The 21186-nt window shown below is 48.7% G+C and overlaps 1 protein-coding gene across 2 annotated transcripts in view; it reads left to right on the top strand.

The window, feature by feature from the left end:
* The window catches only part of PER2 (period circadian regulator 2), a 61324-nt gene that overhangs the window by 4227 nt on the left and 35911 nt on the right, over positions 1-21186 (top strand). Inside the window, exons 2-5 of one of the 2 annotated variants that reach the window (XM_027875261.1) lie at positions 6729-6821; positions 15534-15786; positions 16427-16489; positions 17690-17844. In XM_027875261.1, coding sequence (XP_027731062.1) covers positions 15557-15786; positions 16427-16489; positions 17690-17844 — 448 coding nt within the window. In that variant the 5' untranslated portion in view covers positions 6729-6821; positions 15534-15556. Of the gene's footprint in view, positions 1-6728; positions 6822-15533; positions 15787-16423; positions 16490-17689; positions 17845-21186 lie in introns of both variants that reach the window. The other variant, XM_027875260.1, reaches the window with a different exon arrangement.

Here is a 21186-nt window from a genome sequence, read left to right as displayed (position 1 = left end):
GTTTCCTCCTCAAATTTTCATGCATGTATGCATATGTATACACACATTCACACACGCACAACCGCACACTGTTTCCTCCTCTGGTTATCTTATTATATAAGTGTATATATGTATACATGCATGAACACATATTAATACAAAGTTTCCTCAGGTTATTTTGTGTGTGTCTCTGTGTGTCTATATACATATATACACATAAATACACAGCACAGTTTCCTCCTTGAATTTTCATGTATGTGTATGTATACACACATGAACACACACACAGTTTCCTCCCCAGGTTATTTGTATGTGTCTCTCTGTATGTATACCTATGTGTATACACATGAACAGTTTCTTCCTTGAATTTTCTCACACACATGTGTATGAACACACATCACACGCACACACACACACACACACACACACGCCGTTTCCATGATGAAGTTATTCCACGGCAGAACGTCAGTTTCTTGAGAGCAAGGATGCTTTTTCCTTTCCTTACATGTGTGATTGACAAGGAGTGGTGGAGGCTGCCTGTGCATGTGCTGGGGGTTCCAGACGGTCCAGGAGGAGCTGATGTAGCAATAGCAGCCACCACGGGGCCTAGGTTGTGCTCAGGCCTGCCCCACAGCACAGTTGTTGACGAGCTAGCTAGCCCCTTGCCAGGAAGGCCTCGGGTACCGATTTGTGCACTGTCAGGTTTGGCCAGTAGGTGGCACCACAGTCCCATCTCCTCCCCAGGGGGTTGGTCGGAGGACATCCAGAGAGCAGGTGTTGGCCGGCTTCCCCCAAGGCTGCAGCATCGCCTCAGTCCACCAGAACGTTCTCCCTTGCAAGCTCTTAGACCACTCCCACTCCCTGTTCCCTGCACTCCGAAGGAGGGACCCTCAGAATCGTGCCCTGTCTCTGGCCCTCTCTGATGCTTTAGCACACCTTGCTTATCTGGGTTCTAAGGCTGCCGTGCATCAGAAATCAGGTCTGTGATGGGCTGCTGTAGGTCAGCTGTAGGTCAGCATGTAGATAGCAACTTGGACAGCCTGGAAGAAAAGTGAGAAGACATTTTTAACACCTTCAAAATCATCGCGATCCAGGGGCAACCTGTATTTATCTACTGTCCAGCTCCTCACTTATTCCTCTCTAGTCTACAAGCATTTATTAGGTGCCTACTGTGTGTCTGGCACTGAGCAGAGCCCAGGGACAGAAGGAGCGGCAAACCCCCCAGCCCCTTGTTGCCTTCAGGGAAGTTTTATTCTTCCTGGGGAGCAGCGTACACATAAGATGTAGGCGTCGGAAATGGAAGGATGGGGGGTGAGTGCGAGACATCATTTAGAGCAGACCTCTTCTGTTCTGAAAGGACAGCTGGGCCCTGGCCCCGGCCCACAAGGCTCAGCTGGAAGAGGGCCAGAGCTGGGCCCAGCCAGAACCCCCGAGAGCACACCAGGAAGGCTGGGTAGCAGGATGCCTGCCTGCTTGGTGCTGTGGACCCAGCGTTGTCTGCAAAGGCTGCCCTGGCGCGGGGGAGCCTGGGAACGGAGCGTGCACAGACCTCTAGGCGCTCCTCTGGCCGCTAGGGTTCAGGGGTGTCGAGAGTTTCCTTTGTTACCCCAGCGTTGCCACGGGGAAGTTCTGTTTGTTTACTTCCACAGGATACGGAAGGGCGATCTCAGGAAGGGTTTGCCTCCCCTGGACTGTGGAGGCCCCCTGGGCTTCTCCCCAAAGTGCTCGGTTGTGTGCATGCTCTTCTGATCACAGCTTTGCCTGGCCCCCACGTCCAGGGTCCCCGGGTGTGCAGCCTGGCTGCCTTCCTCTTCCTCTGACCACCACCCTCCTGTGGGAGTCTAAAGAGAAGAAGGACAAGAGATAGGAGCCGGAGGGAGAGATGACGAGATGGGGGGATCTCAGATACCTAAACAGCTTTGGAATTTTTACTCTTGGTTATTTGCTCTTTGGAAAGTAGGAGTATTTTATTAATGTCTTGGATTATTTCATCAGGATTTTTCTGTTGAGCGGGAGCCTCCCTATCCCCTCCCCACCCCATCGCCCCTTTGTGACAAAAACCAAAACCCAAAGACAGAGCCATGGGATGCGGGTGCCCTCAGCTTTCTCCTCCCGGAGGCCCCGCCCCTCCTGCTGGGGGAGGGGCTAACTTCCTAGCGCTCTTTTCTCATTTGTCTTGGAGTCCTTGTGTGGGTCATTTTCTTGGTTCTGCTTATTTTGCCCTATATCAGTTCATACAAACTCGTCCCATGTTGCGCTGAGCTTCTCACGGTCATCATTTCTAACTGCACCCTAATATTCCCTTCCATTCTGTACTACGGGTTGGCTTTTTAAAAAAAACCCATTCCCCAATTGATGGAGACCCACATTATTGCCAGTTCTTTGCCACCACAAAGAATGCCACTGTGAATGTTTTGGTTGGATCTTGGCTTCTGTCTTTTGTTCCGTCTTTAATAGAAGGTGATACTCCTTTGACATCTTCTTACAGAGTCCAAGACGCTAACTAAAGCTAGTCCCAAATAGACTAGAATGAGCACGTTTTCATTATGGTTTGTCATGTCTGCTTTACCTTCTATTTGCAAAAGACTTTTCCTCAAAATTAAATGGTCTTGGTCTGTAGGTACCCATGTGATACCCCTCTGTTGAAGAAATAAAACCCACCTTGGGAGATTAGAACAAGCCTAGGTTGATAGGACCCTCCTAGTGGTGTTAGTACCAAAGATCACGATGGCAGCATGCTCTGAGCGGCTTCCAGAAAGCCTCGTGCCAGTCTCTTCGAAGGATGCCATCGGTTGCCATGGGTTCAGCTATCTCCTCCTTCTTCCAGTCACTGGTCACACGTCCACAGCCGCTGCTGTGTGTCCTCTGTAGGGTTCCCCCAGGCACCTCAGACCCAACCTGTCCACAACTGACCTCTGGCCCTATCTCCCCCAAGACTGCCTAGGTTCCTTGCCCCCCAGACTCATAATTCCAGAGGTGTGTTCTAAGCTTGCCCTCTCCTTCCCCTCCTCCCAGCAGTTCCAGCATCACATCATGTCCCTCGGGTCTGTCCCCTTGCCAGGCACCACACAAGGGCAGACAGGCCCTCATCAGGTGCCTCTTCTCTGGTCGACCATCATCGCCTTCTCATTTGTCGTCTTGTTTCCATTCTATCTCTTCTGCAGTCCATCTTCCTCACAGCTACCAAGGACCGTCTTCCTCAGGTACAGACAGGTCTGACTGAGTCACTCTTCTGCTCAGAAACCTTCTGTGGCTCCCCATGCTCTGACCTCCTTCCCTTGGCATTGGGCCCTCCATATTCTGGGCTCCCACCTACCTTTGTAGACTTAAGTCATACTCCTCTTCTAGGGTTTAAACAAGGTTTTAGGCAGGGGAGATTAATTGTTCTCTCTTAATTTCATGCATTTGCACAAAATGGCTCAATGTCTCCAGGCCTGGAAGGCTGCCTTCTCATTCCCTCCTTTTAGAATTCTTGGCTTTCTTTAAGTTTCAGCTCAGGGGCCCAGCGCAACCCTCCCATTCCCCCTCCCTGGTCTCCCTTCCACCTCTGTCTTCCTCGTACTGATGTATCCTCCCAGTACAGTGTAAGCACTCTGAGGTCAAGGACCCTTCAGTCTATGTCATTATGTCTCCGATGGCTTGTGTTTTGTTCTTGAAGAGGACCATGACATCAGGGAGATGATGACATGACTTGCAATTGACTTTTATTTGAGTGAGGGAGGACTGTGCAAGGTCACCAGCCTCACCTTTCTCCTCCAGAGCCATCTGGGTCCCAGTGGCCAGATACTCATCGGGACCACTAGAGATGGCCCAGGATGCAATGGGAGACCCTGGCCCTTTTCAGGAAATTTGCCATGCAATGATCGAGCAGCTTGGTGGTGCAGTGCCTAGAGCCCTGGGCTCAGAGTCAGCAAGACCCGAGTTCCAATCCAGCCTCAGACACTTATTAGCTATGGGACTCTGAGCACATCATTTAACATCCCTCAGCCTGAGTTTCCATATCTCTAAAATGGGGATAAAAGCACTGAACTCCCAAGGCTGTTGTGAGGATCAGGTGAGATGTTTGTGAAGCACTCAGTGCAGTGTCTAGCGCACAGTAGGCACTCTTAATAAATGCTTCTTCCCTTCCCTTCCCCCTCCCCCATCATTATTGTCACTTAGCCTGGAGAGGATAATGCTAAAAGCAGACAAGGATTCTCTTCCAGTATCTAAGGGGCTCTCATGTGGCAGCTGGGGGCTAGGGATTCCAAATAATGACTTCCTTCCTGTTTCCTTGTCGTGAGAATCATATGAGGGCTGTGCAGAGCGCTTTACGAGTCTTGAAGGCTGGGGTGCACGTTTGCTCACGTTATCATCATCAGTATTGTTGTTATTATTGTTCGCTCATTAGTGGGGAAGTCACTGTAAGATTGTCTAATTCTAAACTCACCTCGTTAATTTAGCAACATAAAAATATTCTGTACTTTGGACATAACATGATCCCATTAGGTATAGAAAGTTTAAAGTACTGTTTCCTTGTACACGGATTGCAAACTTACTAAATGGATTTACTTTTATAATTTTAAATTTTGAGGTAGAAGGAAAAAACATCTAGCTTTGCTCCACTGTTCTTTTCTTTTGGACCATTTCTTTTCTCTGCTGGATCCTCTAGACTCCGGGAAGGGTTACTGAACTCTAGGAGTTGGCAGGTGGGGCTTGAAGGGAAGGGAGCGTTTGATTAGGCACGAGGGAGGTCAGGAGGGTGTATGTGGCAAAGTCCTTTTAAGAATTTTGGGAGGAGAGAGAGATGAACTAAAGAGTGGGAAAGGGGAGAGAACGGCGTTGATTCCCAGCGAGCCCCAATCTGACTCCTGTCGGCTTAGAGTAGACTGGCTTAGGATGGAGGCAGTCTCCGTAAGACCTGAGGACAGGCCGCTGTTTCTCTGCCCGCATTCTGGGCGGTAATGGTGACAGGGCAGGATGCAGATTGAATTGGTTTTTCTATGGAAATGGACCTTGAAGGGGGGGATTCTTTCATTTCCTTCTTTCTATCGCCTTCGTGTACAGTTGCCTCCAAGTGCTCTATTAGAGGGTCTGAAGAAGCTGCTGCTCTTTTTTCCTTGTTCAGCGTGAAACTATCAGAAGGGTTTATGGAGGAGAAGGAGCATCTGGAGCCATAGGAAATTGGTTTGGGCAACTTTGAATGTGCTCCTTGCTTCTGTTTTCTCCCCAGAGCAGGGCTGGCAGGGTTCTTAACCTGTTTTGTGTTCTGGGGAAGCCTAGGGAGCTCTTCTCAGAATCACATTTTTAAATTCATAAAATGAAATACACAGGATTGCCAAGGTAACCAATTCTACTGAACTACAGCGATCTCAATATTAATGACAACAAGGTCGGCACCCTAGGCTAAAGGTACCGTGAACAACCGTGAACACCTACATGAGTCCCGTGCCTCGGAGACGATGGGTGACCTCCTCCAAGCCGTTCCATTTGTCCGTCCTCCACCTTCTGACAGTCGGGGGATTTGGGCCTAGGATTTTGAGAACAGTTGTGGGTGAAGTAGTTGCCAGCAGATCTTAGAAAAAGAAGGACTATGGCTTGTCTTCAAATCTGATGTTGTGTGCTAAATGTTTCCACATAAAATGTTTTGTCATTACTCCTGGAAGAAGTGAGGGATTTTCTCCTGGATGAATACTCTGTCTTGTTAGGGAAAATAGAACAATTTTAAGCAGAGGCTGGAAACTAAAGCTGCTGTCCAGAAGATACCAGGAGAGCCCCCAGACACAGGAAGGCCATTCAAAACCCAAGATGCGATTTCAGGGCTTGGTGCTTGGAGAGAGAACTACCTAGTCTGAGACGCCCTGAGGTTAATCGCGCCATTGTTCAGGGTAGAGTGCAAAGCGGACTCCTGGTTTGAGAGTCAGACCCTTCTTTGGCCCACCTTTAGCAGTGCTCTGACCCATCATTGACAGTCATTGACATCCCCTCTCCTTTCTCCCCCTTCCTCTCGGGGTCAGGGCATTTCTGTCTCTACATCTCTCATACCTGTCCCCTTTGCTTCCCTCACACAGATGCCACCCTTTGTCTGGTTCGTTTCTCTGTGGCCTCCTCACTAGGTTCCCTGCCTCCAGGCTTCCCTCCCAATCCATCCTCCATCGAGCTGCCCAAGGGTGGTTTGTGAAGCACAAGTCTGACCATGTCACTTTCTTCTTCCTCAGTAAATCTGGATGTCCCTCTAGAGCTGGCCTGGCTTTCTCAAGAACCACTGTTACCTTTCCTTTTCGGACAGTTACTGAACTGTTGGGTGAAGGGAATGAATCAGCACAACTTTTGATAACATCGCTTGCTGTTCTCATGGACAAGATGGAGAGAAGTTGACTCTGTCATTGTTCCCACAGAGATTTACAGCTTAAGCTCAGTCACCACAAACTCATTTGTGTTGCTTTGTAAAGAAACAAATCATGGTGTTAGAAGGAGCCTTGGAAATCAGGCAGCCCAGTCTTTTGTTTTGACAGACAGGGAAACTGAGATCCCCAGAGGCCAGAGGTCAAATAGTGGCCACATCAGAACCAACATGGGTCTAGGGCTCCCGTCACTCTGGCACTCAGCCTTTCTTAAAGGTTGTGCTGGAGGCCTTCTAGGGCAGTGAAGAGGCGATGTCTTGTCTTTGGCATCTCCCAGAATGTCGAGGAAAGTGTTACTTACACAAGCACCTATAAAGGCTTGTTAAAGGAAAAAATGCTCATGGAAGTTTAACATTTTTCTTATAGGTAGCTCTCTAACAGTTTTGGCCTTTGGAGCTTCAAACACAGAATTGTACTGGTGACTTATCGAGACATTCCTTGTCCATTTTCTCCGAAGTGGTAAGTTTATTTTTCCATCGTTCATTAGTGTTAAGTTGGGTGTTTTTTGGTTTTTTTTAACTTTCCATTAAATAAACTTTTAAGAGGCATACCCCTGTTATCTTAAAACTGGTAACGGCCTTTTGCTTTCGTCTCTTTATTCATTTGGCTTGCTTTGGCCTTGGGGTGCCATTCCCTTCATGTAGGGGACTCCCTGCTAATTGCAGATCAGGCTCTCCTGTGACGTGGGCCACGCCAGGTTGCTGCTGAAAGGTTAAACCCGTTGTCCGATGTCACCAAGCCAGGCTGCCTCTCCTTATTAGATTAGTGATTGTGAGAGGAGTAATGATTATCCTCATCATCGAGGTTCCCGGTTATGAAGCTTTGGTAAAGTCCTTTCCTCACAGCCACCCCATGACAAAGGAAGCAAAGGGGGAGGTAAGTGGGGCTCGGAAAGGCTGAGAGCCGCCCGGCGTCACCAGCGTGGAAAGGTCACCTCAGGGGGCAGAGTTCGCTCTCAAAGCCCCTTTCTTCAGGCCCATCCGTAGCTCCCCCTCCTTGGGGCTTTCTCGGCCTTCCCAAGAGGATTTCTTGTCACTCTCCTGGAGGAGGATTTAGGAGTGTGGTGGAGTAGGACGGTCAGCCCCAGCTCCCGTTGACTCTTCCCTCTTAGTGCCAGAGACAGTAAGTTTGGTGAGAAGCCAACAGCAGAGCCAGGAACCAGCAGGCGATGTGTCCCGTGCAGTGGACAGAGCTCTACCTCCTTCCCATTCTCCCATTTGAACCTCACAACAGCCCTTAGGGGTCAGTAGAAGTATTATCACGGGTGAGAATGCTGGGGCTCATTTTACAGGTGACAAAATGAAGGCTCAGCCGTGTGTCCTGCCCAAGCCCATGAGATGGTAAAGAGCAGGGTTGGGACCCAAATCCATGTCTTCTGACCCCAGACTGAGTTCTCTCTCCTCCTTTCTCCCTCCCGGCCTTTCTTCTTTGTCAAGAAACTGCCACAAATTTCCGGGCACACCATTTGGGGCCATAGCTTCAGGAAGGCTCCTTCCTCATGGGGTGAAGTCCAGTTTCCCCGACCTCTCTGAGGGGCAATGGGAGAAATTCGGAGGAGGATGGAGAGGCTCCTTGGAGCAAGTAGTGCCACCCCCAGCACTCCTAAGGGGGCTGGAGGGCTGGCAAGCGACACCCCGGCTGGCCCCTTCAGGGCTTCTGAAGCAACACCATCTTCCACACATGGATAGTAAGTGCTTGCTTTGGGCAGAGCATAGCGCTGGCAAAGGAGAACCGTGCCAGGCTTAGTAAGACACGGCGTGTACCCTCATGGAGTTTAGAGGGAGCTATGGCACACAAATCCCTCTTCCACATGCATAACAATGTAGAAGGGCCACAGAAAAGTGTAAAGCCAGCCACGGCTCAGTGCAAAGAGTGGGGCTGGTCAACAGAAGGACGTTCCTGATGGGAGTAGACTAGGGCTGACGACCTTGGGATGTGCACCAGCCGCTTTGTAAAGTGCTTCCTGTACGTTCTCACCTGTGATCCTGGGCAGTCATTGCCAGTGTGTGACTGAGAAAGGACACTTGACTTGCCCACAGTCCCGTAGCTAATGGGGGAAAGAGCTGAAATTTGGACCTAAATCCATTCGTTTTTCTGCTGTGCCGCAGCTTCTGGAATTACCAGGCGAAACGTTTGGGCCTAGAATCTTCTCCTAATTTTGTCTGTGCCTTTAGACATTCGCATTGCTTGTGTGTGCACTGGCCCATGAAAGAGTTGACTGCAGCTGTGACCACTTGACCAGGTCATGTCTGATATTCCAGTGTTTGGCTTTTACTCATGTGGGCGTGGAGGGATGCCTCATCTTGGACCAGTCAAGTGATCAGCTGCTCAACAAGTGTTGATGGTAGCATTTTGATAAGAAAAAAATCAAAACTAAGGAAACTATTCCCGATTAAATCGTGGTCTGCCTTCATGACACATCACACCGTGAAGATCTGGACAGAAGAGTCCCCGTCACTGTGGCCATGTCAGGAAAAGTCCTGGCAGGTTAAAATGGACAGAGTTTGAGCCCTACACAGTGGGACTGTGAGAATATAAACAAGGCTTTAATTTACTAAGAAAGTTTTTTGTGTCTTTAAACTTGCTTTTAGGAATGGGGACTATTTAAAATATCATCAGTGGACTTTTTCTCAGACAGGCTACCGGGGATGCGTGTCTCTGTATTTAGCTGAACTCAGCTTTGGAAAACAAGCAGCCTGTTGCCAGGATTATACACAGATTTCTAGTTGGAGAAAAGCAATTTTGAAAAGCTTCAACATGTTGGAAAAAAGCTCCAGAAGCCGGTTTCTGTGCTACATCGTGACGCCTCCCTTATCGACTCTACAAACATCTAGAAAGCATCTTCTGTATTCAGGGAGCCAGCTTACGGAGACGGCTCTCCTCGGGAGGCCCGCGGCAGCTGGAATGCGACCCCGCGGCCCTGGAAGGCTCTGCCAGCACAAGGCCAGCTCTTTATCTGCTTCTGAGACCACGAGTCGGTGTCATCCGTAGAGCTGGCAGCCGGTGACCTAGAGGAAAAGGCAAAGCAGCTATCAGCCTTGGCTGGCACCCCAGAGTTACCAGGAGTAGAAACCAAAGAAAGAAGGGACTGAGAACCACCCAGTGTTAAGACCATCTCTTAGTGTGAACTTAGATCTGAGCACACGCAGGGGGCAAGCCTGGTCTACTGACCTGAGATCTGGTACATGCTCCTAGAGGAAGTGAATTGGTGCAGTCGGGACATTCTTGGCATAAATGAGCTGGGACCAGGTGACAGTAGGAGATGGAAACAGATGCCTCCAGGCTAGAGGCAGAGGAGAATTCCTGGTACATCCCAAGGCAACAAGAAATGTGATTTTGTGGGATGCTTCTTCATGTCATGGAGCCATGTGCACTAGAAGTCTCTGCAGAAAGAGCCCCTTGAAAATAATTCCAGCATCTATATCATCTTCCTTTGTAGAGAATGAAGAGAGAGACACAGAGAGAGAGAGAGGGAGAGAGAGAGAGAGGGAGAGAGAGAGAGAGAGAGAGAGAGAGAGAGAGAGAGAGAGAGAGAGAGATGGAGAGAGAAATCCCATGAAGAATTTGATAAGACCCTGCAAATTAAACCAACATGAAGGTGGAGGTAAGTGAGGTCTGGGGAAAGTAGTCTGGAAAATACGATGCAAGAGGAATGAATCTGAGAGTTCCAAGATGGGTAGACTAGCCAGAAGCCTCAGCCCTGTCCACCATGACGTCTGCCTCTGGTCCAGGAATCGGAAGGATGGCGAGCCTGGGCGAGATCACCAAGTGAAATTGTGTCTTAACCCATAACGAGCAGGCTCGTTAGGGTAAGGGTCAAAATTTATACCGAGCTACAAGAAAGAATAAGGCTGAGAAAAAGTTTGGGGATGCAATGAAAGCGGGTCCACCTTGACCTATATGAACAAATTATTGATTCCAGAAAGTGGGAAGTGAATGAAGGAAAGGACCTTGATGCCAATTTTAATTTCGCATACCTGGAATGCTTTCATCCCTGACCTTTGCCTCCCAAGCTCAGCTTGTGTGCCCCCCCACCAGTGTCTGCCTCCCCAAAATTACTTTGTTATTTGATATGCATTTCTATAAACTTGTCCATGAATATGCTATCAAAGGTCTGGTCACTTTTCACTTGTGGCAAGAAAGCATTTCATTTTTATCTTTGTATTTCTGCCCCCCAGCCCAGTGCCTGGTGTCCAGGAAGATTTCAATAAATGCTCTTTGTTTGAAGAGGAGGGATTTCCCACAGGGGCTGAGGCCATCTGGGCCGCTGCACTGATGGCCCTGAGCCCCACAACCTGGCCTAGCCTCCTCAGTGAGGGCCAGCATCACGCTAAAGACTTTGGCCCAACTACGTGGGAGATTAAGAGGCTGAAGAATGACAGGCTGTTGCATGGACAGTCTGTAGCCCACGTGTGTGTGCAGCATGTGTCCTGGACAGATACTTTTATTTTATGTAGCTAATGTTTAGGGAAACAGACTTATAGGTAGTATTGGTCACGTGTAACATTTTATGGGGATAAAAAATTAAATATCTGTTAATATTAAAGTTCAATAAAATCTAAAGGAGTAAACATTACATATGTGCAATTTAGTTATTAAAGAGATCGCAAAAAACATTTTGATACATTGTATATAGGTTAATAAAGAGACACAATCACTTCTCATTATGTTCTCAAAGGCTCATTCTCCATCTTGCAGAAGAGGAACCTGAACTTCTGAGACCACACAGCTAGTCAGTAGCGTAGCCTGGGTGCAGACTCGGGTCTCCTTATACTGTCAATGTCAGAAGGACATGAGAGAAATGATTATTTCTCTCTTATGTTAATAACCAATTATTGAATTAGGACTAAGGTTTTTCCCCTTTTCTATTTCCTCATTCAGAAATCAACCCCTGTAGGTTGTTCAGGCAGCCTGTGAAGTGCTGCTGATAATGAGATGGAAAACTTAGATCTGATTGAAAGGCAAAGAAATTCGGGTTTAGGTGAATCAGTGGATTCTGGCCTGTTGTTTTTGAGTCAGGGTGGAAGTGGATTCCCCCTTTTGTCTAGATTACCCTCTACAGGGTGGTATAGGTCAATAGATAAGTCTCTTTTGTTGAGACTGAGTGATCAGAGTCATATCTCCTAGACCCTCATGAGAACAAGCCCACCTTCATTATGATATTCATTCTCTCATTATTTGCTAACCAATCAGAGTTGTTTTCCACCCTCAGGAACACCTGCTCTTCCAAAGGCATATAAGTGTTGAGTAGGTTCCATGAGAGGTCTTTAGTTAGGGAGAGACAACCAAATGACCATCCTTTTATTAATTATTCTCTAGCATAATTAATAAAATGATTAATTACCCAGAAACTATGTCTCTTGAACTTTGTACACAACATAGACGTGAGCTAAAAATGCCCTCCCTTCCTGGAGGAACCAGTTGTTTTGGCCAGTGTGAGATGGCGGCGGCCTAAGTAGACAAGAGGAATCAGATCAGAGAGATGTCATGGTGCTCAAATCGGTAGCATTAAACACCAGATTTGGGCCAGCTACAGGGAAGTGGGAGTCAGCAGTGGTAGCCACTCTGGCATTTATGTGTTTCCAGTGGAGTCTGTTTGATCATGCCTCTGGAAAGGTCATCAGTCATGCTCTTACAGAAGACCATGCCCAAGATCTTCTCCTCTCTCTATGGTCTTTCCCCATCTTTGTGTAGACGCCTCCCAGGGTATCTATCTGTCCCTAATCTCTCTTCCGAACTACAATTCCAAATGAACTTCTTCAGTTCCAAATGAACAGCTGACTGCCTCTTGGACATCTCCCTCTGATGCACAGTCACCTCAGGCTAGCATTTCCAGAACAGAATTTCTCCCCAGCCCTCCAGCTTCGCAGCTTCTTGCCATGGCACCACCATCCTTCCCAGATAACAGCCTTAGAGTCAGACATCCCCCATGTCCCACCAGTTGCCGTACTGGTAACTCTGCTTGCCATCCGTCCCCTTCTCCCCACTTCTCCAGCCTGTAGCCTGATTTGGACTCTTACCTCCTGTCTGGCCTCTAGTCCCATCCCTCCCATCTGCCACATGATAGTTATAGTGACACCAGCAACCCAAATATGACCATGTCAGCCCATTATTAAAACATTCAGGGTCCCATGTTGGCTTTAGAATGAAATACAAAACCCTCAGCTTGGTGGTTAAAATTCCCCACAGTATGGCTCCCACCCACCTTTCTAGGCCCATTCCCCATTTCTGCACACAGGCGCCATTCAGATTAACCTCCTCAATGTCCCCTGTGCACCCTAGAACCTTTGAGCAGTTCTCCCATGTCTGGAAGACAGTCCCTCCTCATGTGTGCTTTGTAGGATCGTGAGCATCCTTCAGAGTACAGCGGAAGTGCCAGCACCCGCTGGAAGCCTTTCCTCGAGTGCCTCTCAGGTTATCAGCACTCTCGTGTTTCCCTGCGTCCACACGGTATCCCTTCAGCTCCTCGAGGTCCAGGGCTGTTACGTTGGCGTTTCTGTCTCTCTCACCAACAATGTGTCATGTTCATTATAGGGGCTTAGTAAATGCTTGTTTAGCGGCATCAAAGTGCTTTTCCAATAACGGCAGTAGTACCAGGCCATGCTGAGACTTTCACAGAGGACCCTTTCCCTCAGGGCACCCGTCAGGGAGGTGGCCAGCTCTAGCTCAGAGAGCAGTGGATGGCTGTGACTCACCTTAACCTCAGTGGTACCCTGCTCCAACTGGTCATGGCCTCAGCAAATCCACAGCACAAACTGACTTGTGTCTCCAGCTGAAACCACTGGTCAGCCTGAGTTTGGGGTGTTGTGTTTTTGCATTTCCTTCAGTGCTAGTTAGTAAGTACTCTGTCTCAGCATGGGTCAGAACTTACTGCTGGCTGGTGAGCTCCTTAAAGACCAGAAAGTGAGATCATGTACTGGGTACTTAGTGAAGGCTTGTTGAATTGAAATGGAATTCTTTTTACCCTGGCAGATTCTCCATTAAATGATTAATAGAGTGTATTTTACAAACTTGCATTTCCAGTACTTTTAACACTATTAAGGACACTAACTCGGTGCCAGGAAAGCATTTGGTGCTGACAGACTAGTATCTGAGGGCTTGGTGTCTGTTGGGTTGGAGGTTTTCACTTGCTTTGGGCTGTTACAGGTGCAGAAATCACCGGACTTGTCTGGGGTCACACAGCTAGTTGTCCAAGATTGCATTCCTGGCTGTCACCCCAGTGCTTTTTCCAAAGGACTGAAGCCCACAAGGATTCTTTGTTGCATAACAAAGCATGGTCCCAGGCCTTCCTCAAGGCCTGGTGGTGGGGCCACCGGAACCCTGGCATCTATGGAGAGGCATTCACTTTATTGCTGGTGCCCACGGGTACCCTTGGTGGGAGGGCTAAAGGAAGGAGACACTGGGGTATGGGCATTAGTTCAGGGGTGCCCATCTCCCCCAGGTTGGCCTTTTCAAAGGGGTTGTTGGGGGTCAGCTCTGCCCTGATGACAATGGCTCAGAGCCGTTGGCTCAGAACAGAAAAAATGCCTCTGTAGGGCCATCGCTAACACCTGTAGCCAAATGTTCCTCTTCTGTAATGAAAGTTGCTCTTTCTACTTCCAGAGGACTGTGAGGACTCACAAATGGCAGAACGTGTGTGTGTGTGTGTGTGTGTGTGTGTGTGTGTGTGTGTGTGGAGCAGGCTTCCCTCTTAAATGTTAAGTTATAATAGAAAATTCAGTTTCCATTTTATTGGAGGCAGCTGGGTGGTACAATGGATAGACCACTAGGCTTGGAGTGAGGAAGGCCTGAGTTCAAAACCAGCCTCAAACCCTTACTGGCTGAGTGATCCTGGGCAAGTCAGTTCACCTATGTTTGCCTCTGTTTCCTCAACTCTAAAATGGGGATAATAATAGCACCTTCTCATTGAGTTGTTTCAAAGATCAAATGAGATATTTGTAAAGTGATTAGCACGGTGCTTGTCGCATAGTAAGTGCTATGCAAGTGTTATTATTATTATTCATAGATACTTTAATAAAGAGTTTAGGGTCACCTATAGCAGAGTCTAATTTCTAGGTAAGAACAGAGTGTTTTTAATTTAAAATACTCACATTTTTCTTCCTTTAAAGTTGATTTGATTTCCCCCCTTGGTGTTCTGGTGGTCACGGAGCTGCTGGTGAGGATTATATTCCTTTGCTTTTCAGCTTTTTCACAGATTTTTCTTTGCTGACTTTTGTGGCTAACTGTAAGGAGAAGACACATTGCTGCCAAGATACGGACTTTTAAAAAACATGTAGTGTGTGCTGCGAGGCAGCCCGCTATTGTGACCGTGGAGGATCCAATCTCTTTGGGAACAAAATTGAAAAGGGGGCTAGTTGGAGCATCAACTGCTTAGCTAAATATTGCCAGCATTTTTCATTAGTTTATTTAGAATAGAGTGCATATGTTTTAACTGTCAGTTTTGAATTTAAAAGTTTATTTCCCCGCCTTTTTCCTATGACCTAAAAGAAAGTTTCAGTCTTGGTTTATGAGAAACAAAATTGTAGCATTTCAGATAATAGATTGCATCTATTTTTTCAGAACATATTTAATTGATACTGTTTGATTGTCCTAGAAGTTTCATTCATACCTATGAGTTTTTGTAGTTTTTGTTGAATAATTTACTGTTGCTCTGTTCAAATTTTTATTTGCCCCTCTTTCATTTCCAGCTTCACCCTATTGCAGTTCTGGGTTTCTGAACTCACTCCATTGATTGGCTGATTGAAAATAGGAATCGAGGAAGCATTATTATCATCATCATCATCATTATTATTATTATCTCTAGCCACCATTGTTTTTGTGAATAAAGATTATAAACCTCCCTAAACCAAGGCAGATACTTCTGGTGTCAACGCTGTGCTAATTAGCCAGATCATAAAGGATTAGGATTCATATTCTTTAGTAAAAGTAGAGAGAATGATAATAGCCTTGTGACTGAGCTATGATTAGTTTCCTTTAATGAAATGTGTTTTTATATATAATAATGTGTAATTTAAACATACTTATAATTAGTTAACATGTATAATATATATTATATATATTTATATATGGTGAAGTAAAAAGTGTTTTAAGCAGGCTCCATTCTATCACTCAGCAGCAGTTAGACATTCATTAATTCATTCATTCCTTGAAAAACGATGTTTTCCTTTTCAGCTGGCTTCCTTCAGGGGGACAGGATGAACGAATGTTCCGAACTGGCTTCTGACCGTCGTAGTGGAACCGAAGGTCAGAGAGAGCCGAGGCCGAACGCGGCCGCCCTCCAAGAAGACATCGAGATGAGCAGCGGATCCAGTGGAAATGAAGCTAATGAGAATGACTTCAGTGGGCGGGAGTCTCCTGGCAACGACTCTGACGAAAATGGGAAAGATTCCTCCATGTTGGTGGAGTCCCCCGAGAGCCACAAGAGGTCTGGTTCTTGGTTTCGGGGCCCTTCTCAGGCCCGGGGCCCCGGGTGGCAGCAGGAGGAGAAGGCCCGCTTCCTGTCCTCCTCCCAAACACCAGGACCCCATTTCCACCAGGTGTTGGAGCCCAGAGTCACGCCCTTCTGCCCCCATGGCTGGCTCTGCCCATGCCCTGTCTGCTCTGACTTTTAGACCCCCTGCCCCTTACCGGAGAACATCTTTCCTGCCATTGCTGACGCAGGCCACGTGGGCCATGACCACGTGCCCACCCTGCTGCAGACTCTAAAGGACCACTTTGGTTTTCTGTTTACTGTAAAGATAAGCACTCCCTTGTGTCTTATTTCCCCAAATAGAATGGGAAGCCTTTCAGTTTGTAGCCCAGTGCTCAGCACACATTAGGTGCTTAATACATGCTTTTCCATTCCATTGAAGATCACATAGTTCATTCAGCTCATTTTACAAAGGAGGGAACCGAAGACCAGAAATTAAGTGGCTTACCTAAGGTCCACCCCCACCCCTACTAATTACCGACTTTCTAAGTGTATTCCTCCGATGTGAGTCTTACGCTTGCTTGGGGAGGGGGAAGTATGGGGAAAAGCATATGATTTGTTCTGAATTTTGAATTGCTGTTTCATGTCCCAGCAGTTCAAATGCTTTTAGCCTGATGATTGTCAACTCTGACCACAATCCGTCCACCAGTGGGTGCAGGTAAATCTAATTTTTCGAATGTTCTCAACTTAGATCTTTTTTTTTCCTTTTTTTTTTTGGGTGAGGCGTGAGGCAATCGGGGTTAAGTGACTTGCCCAGGGTCACACAGCTAGTAAATGTCATGTGTCTGAGGTCAGATTTGAACTCCAGTCCTCCTGACTCCAAGGCTGGAACTCTATCCACTGCGCCACCTAGAGGCCTTCAGCTTAGGTCTTTAAAATACCTAGAAGCAGCGGAGGCCCGGGGGTGGGGGTGGGGTGTGTGTGTTTGTTTGGGAGGGTGGTCTTCCCTGTCCCTGAGGAGCGCCGAGCTGAATGCTGCCTTCATTCCTGTGCATTCTGACCTGGCAGCCTGGCGGGATGGGGGACTTCTCTCCACATCGGCTTCTGCTAGGGGTTTCCTCGGGAGCCAGCCACCGCAGGGAGCTGTTCTTTAGAGCATGTTCTGGATGTGGCCCCTTCTTCCGGGCCTCCGTTCTGCGGCTGGTTCTGCTACATCCGTTGGAGGCCTCCGGCCACTTTGTATAACTGGCCGGGTCCTCCACTCCATTGATGCTTCACACCCTTATGGCCCCCCCAGACAAGAGCAGGTTCTTAATCTCTAGTGGCGGGAGAATTCTTCAGTGTGGACCTACCATTCCGCTGCCTTGGTCCTCTCTCACGGCTAGACTCATTCTTTGGCCGCTGCCTCCTCCTCCTCCTCCCTCCTCCCATGTCCTTGGAGTTTCCACAAGCCGCCCCTTTGGAGAGGCTTTTCCCAGCTGATCCACTTAAATTGAACGGCAGCCAGAAAGCACACTAGTAGAGGCAGGTAGGTGGCACAGTGGGTAGAGCTCTGGCCTTGGAGTCAGGAGGCCCTGAGTTCAAATCCAGCCTGAGACACTTGACACTTACTAGCTGTGTGACCCTGGGCCAATCACTTAACCCAATTGCCTTACTAGAAAGCAAAAAAAAAAAAAAAAAATCCGCTTGGCTTCCCTGAAGCCACAGCAAAACATCTACGGGGTGGCTTCCCACAGAATCTTCGTGGGGTTGGGTCCGCAATACCTGAGCCTGGAAAACTTGTTGAAGAGAGGGGGAAACAGAGCTCAGTGGGAGAGTGACCATTGCTCTCTGGGCTCAGTGGTTCACAGACCCTCTCCTCAGACAGGGAAATGGGAAGAAGCGAGTCTCTGATGGCTTCTTTCTTTCGCGTTCGTAGCAGTGAACAGTCAGCCAAAGCCAAGACTCAAAAGGAATTGATCAAAACGTTGAAGGAACTGAAAGGCCACCTGCCTCCCGACAGGAGAAGCAAAGGCAAGCCCAGCATGCTGGCGACCTTGAAGTACGCCCTTCGCAGCATCAAGCAGATCAAAGGTATTGACATTCTTGGGGGGGGAGTGTGCGTGCGTGTGCGTGTGCGTGTGCGTGCGTGTGTGCACATGTGTGTGGGGGGCATATCTCCAGAATGAGAGTTTGGATCTCTTTCTAAAACAAAAATGAAGGGATCTGAAGGGTGAGGCGATCTCAGATTGTTGACTTTTAGGTCAGTGGTAAGAAAACAATCAGACAGTAAGATTTCTTTTAGAAAGAAAGAGCGCAGCCTCGTCCCCTGCCCTGAGCCTTCAGGAGCAGTCTGTAGTGCTGAGGAGGGGAGTTGGTGCCCAGAATGATGCCCCCGAGGAGGCGTAAGACCCGCAGCGACTGAAGAAAGGTCCATCTGCCTTCAGCGTCTCACACTCATCTCATTAGCGTGCTGGCGTGTTCTCGGGTCAGACGTTTCCTTGCCGCCCACCCCAGGGCTGCGTGGGGGTGAGTGCACAGTGGTTTGTGAGCTTTCCGGTACCGAAGAAGCGTGCTGGCGGCGGGCGTCTGTCTACTCAGCGTTGGTTTTCTGCGTAGACGTTGTAGATTTTCAGCAGCAAGGCTTCAAACCGAGTTTCAGAATAACGGCTTCGTCACACGATATAGTTCAGCAGCCCGCTCCGTCCCCGTTAGTGAAGGAGGCCACGCTGGGGCCCAGGTGGCTCCTGGGAGACCGAAAAGTGGCTGAGTTCTTAAGGCAAAGATTTCGACCATAAAAGACCCAAGTTTTGAACGGAGACTTTAGAATTGGGGGCGTTCGGGTACGTTACGATTTAGTCAGAGGCTCCGGACGGCTGTAGGAGCTGCGTCAGAGCAGAAGAAATCCCCCCTCCCCAGCAGGGTTCTTGCCTGTTCGAGCTGTGTTTGGTGCTGTGGGGACGTTGTTGTCGTTGGGGTGGTGGTGGTGGTTGCTGTTGTTGGGACGTTACTGTCGCTGCCTGGCTCCCGAGCCCCAGGCGTTGTCTCAGCAGACTTCCCTGGCGGTCATTTGTGGTGTTCCTCGCGGGCAGTTTGTAGCCGGTCACCCAGGGCAGCGGGTCCATACCGATGTCCTCCTCGCTGGCCGTGACTCTGCACCCCTGTGGTGTGAATCGACAGAGGTCCTGGCATCCTCTAGCCACATGCCATTAGGGAGAGGATTGGGGGAGGGACTGTGGGTCTGCTTTGGGCGGCTCTGCCATGTTCTGAGGCTGGATGCAGTTAGGACAAGGTCGTCTGCTGACCAGAGCATCCAGAGGGTCTGCTCGGCCAGTGGGGAGCTTCCTTCCGATTTGGACTCTGCCTCTCCGAGGACGGAGGACTGTGCCTCTGTGGATATTAATATTCTGTGGGTCTCCTGGCCTCCAGGCCCAGCCCCCTGAAACACGCACATTCTACTTGCGCTGCTGCCTCGTTCACTGTCCCAGGTCCCAGCTTCCAGGTCTCCCCCTCCCCAGCATCCTTCAGGTCCTTCCCCCTTCCCCCATTCACATAATTGTCACCCCCTCCCAGGACTGCTGGGAGCCCCTTTGGCTTGGAATCTATGATGGCCTGACTCCATCATTTCCCTTTCCAGTTCACCTTTCGTGGTCTGCTGAGGCTCAGACCTGGCCACGTCACTCCCCTGCTTAGGACCCTTCGGGGGCTCCCTGGTGCCTCTGGATCAGATGCCATCTGCCCTGGCAGCATTTCAGGCTCTCCCCAGCCGGGTTTCCATCGATCTTTCCAGCCTCATTGTTTATATACTGCTCCCCTTCTCCACCTCGCCAGGGCATCCAGCCAAAGCCAGCTGCCAGCTCCTCTCCCCCCTGGACCCAGGATTCCTTCCCTTGCCTTCTCTGGGCTGGGCATTCCCTCCCTCAGATTCCGTCTCCATCTGCCACAAGCCTTGTCTTCCTTCTGGATGGCCCTGGGGCCACCCCGGCCTTGCCGTCTTCCCTTGTCCTGCCCCCTCTCCCCCTGTGTCCGAGCTCTCCCTCCTCAGTCTCCTTGCCCCTCCAGACCCACTTCTGAGTGTGTGGTTCCACCCCTGAGGGCAGGGATCATTTTGGTTTTGTCTTGATCTGCAGCAGTGAGCACAGGTCTTGGCATCCAGGAGGGTCAAGCAGTGGCCTATCCAAGACCACGTGACTGCTGATCGAGGAATCTTCTCTCCTGGCCTCGAATCTCCAATAGGATCATAGTATTCTAGAACTGGAAAGGACCTTGAATCTGGACCACACCCTTCATCTTGCATATGAGGAAACTGAGGCTGCAGGGGTGGGGGGGATGTGGTTATGACCTGGCCAAGGTCCCCCAGCCTTGATTTCCCAGCTCCCAAACCAGGACTCTTGGGAGCATTGAGCCTCGGGTGGTCCCCAAACCCCTGTCGTCTCCCTCAGCAGCTGCATGACCTGAAATAGCCTTTCCAGCTGCTGGGGTCTTTGACGGGGTCATAGGTGATCGCCTGCCTGCCAAATGAGATGGGTTGGGAGCTTGTCAGCCGATACCTGTGGACTCACCTCCTCAGTGTCCCCACTACTCTTTGGCCCAGTTTCCAGGTGGTGTTTTCATTTTTCATTTTTTGACTTGGAACATGAGGGTTTTTTTTTGTTTTGTTTTGTTTTTGCTTTTTGTGAGGCAGTTGGGGTTAAGTGACTTGCCCAGGGTCCCACAGCTAGTAAGTGTCAAGTGTCTGAGGCCACATTCGAACTCAGGTCCTCCTGACTCCAAGGCCAGAGCTCTATCCACTGCACCACCTAGCTGCCCCGACATTGGCTTTTGACAATAAAAACTGGTCGGCCCCCTTAGCTCTTTCTTAAGTCTCTGACTGAAGCTCCAATGTTTTAACATTCCCCCAAAATTTGGGGAAAAAAAAGAATCAAAAAGTAGAAATAAGCAATAGTCATTCATTTGAAGCTTAAAAAGCACAAGAAATGTGTTGTCAGAACTGATTTTACTCATGTAGTTAGCAGGTTTGCTATATAAGATTTAAAAGTTTATCAGATGGTAATTGTGATTTTCTGATTAAATTAGTTTTTTTTTTCATTTTTGTTACATACTGAACTAAATGTTCTTGAATTTGAAGTAGTCTAACATCTCTCTGCTTTTGCCAATTTATGAAAAGAAAGAAGTCCTGAAAACAGAAGTAGCCCTATTACTGATAGGTGACATTTGTATTGTTCGTGAAGCAGTTTACTTACGTCATCTCTTTTATCCTAACAGCCACCCTTCAAAGTCAATGCTTCCAATATCATTATCCTCATTTAACAGATGAGAAAACTTGAGGCTTAGGGAGTCAAAGCTAGTTGTCATGATCACACGGCCCATATGAGCTGCAGGTGGTGGGCGACTTAGAAGACGGCAGGGCCCATGACAGTAACAGGCCAGTGTGGA

The sequence above is a fragment of the Vombatus ursinus genome, unplaced genomic scaffold (genome assembly GCF_900497805.2).
Source record: "Vombatus ursinus unplaced genomic scaffold, bare-nosed wombat genome assembly UNPS02014808.1, whole genome shotgun sequence".
NCBI classification, from domain to species: Eukaryota; Metazoa; Chordata; class Mammalia; order Diprotodontia; family Vombatidae; genus Vombatus; species Vombatus ursinus.
Note: the sequence above shows the minus strand (reverse complement) of the source record. Positions and strands in the feature narration are given on the sequence as shown.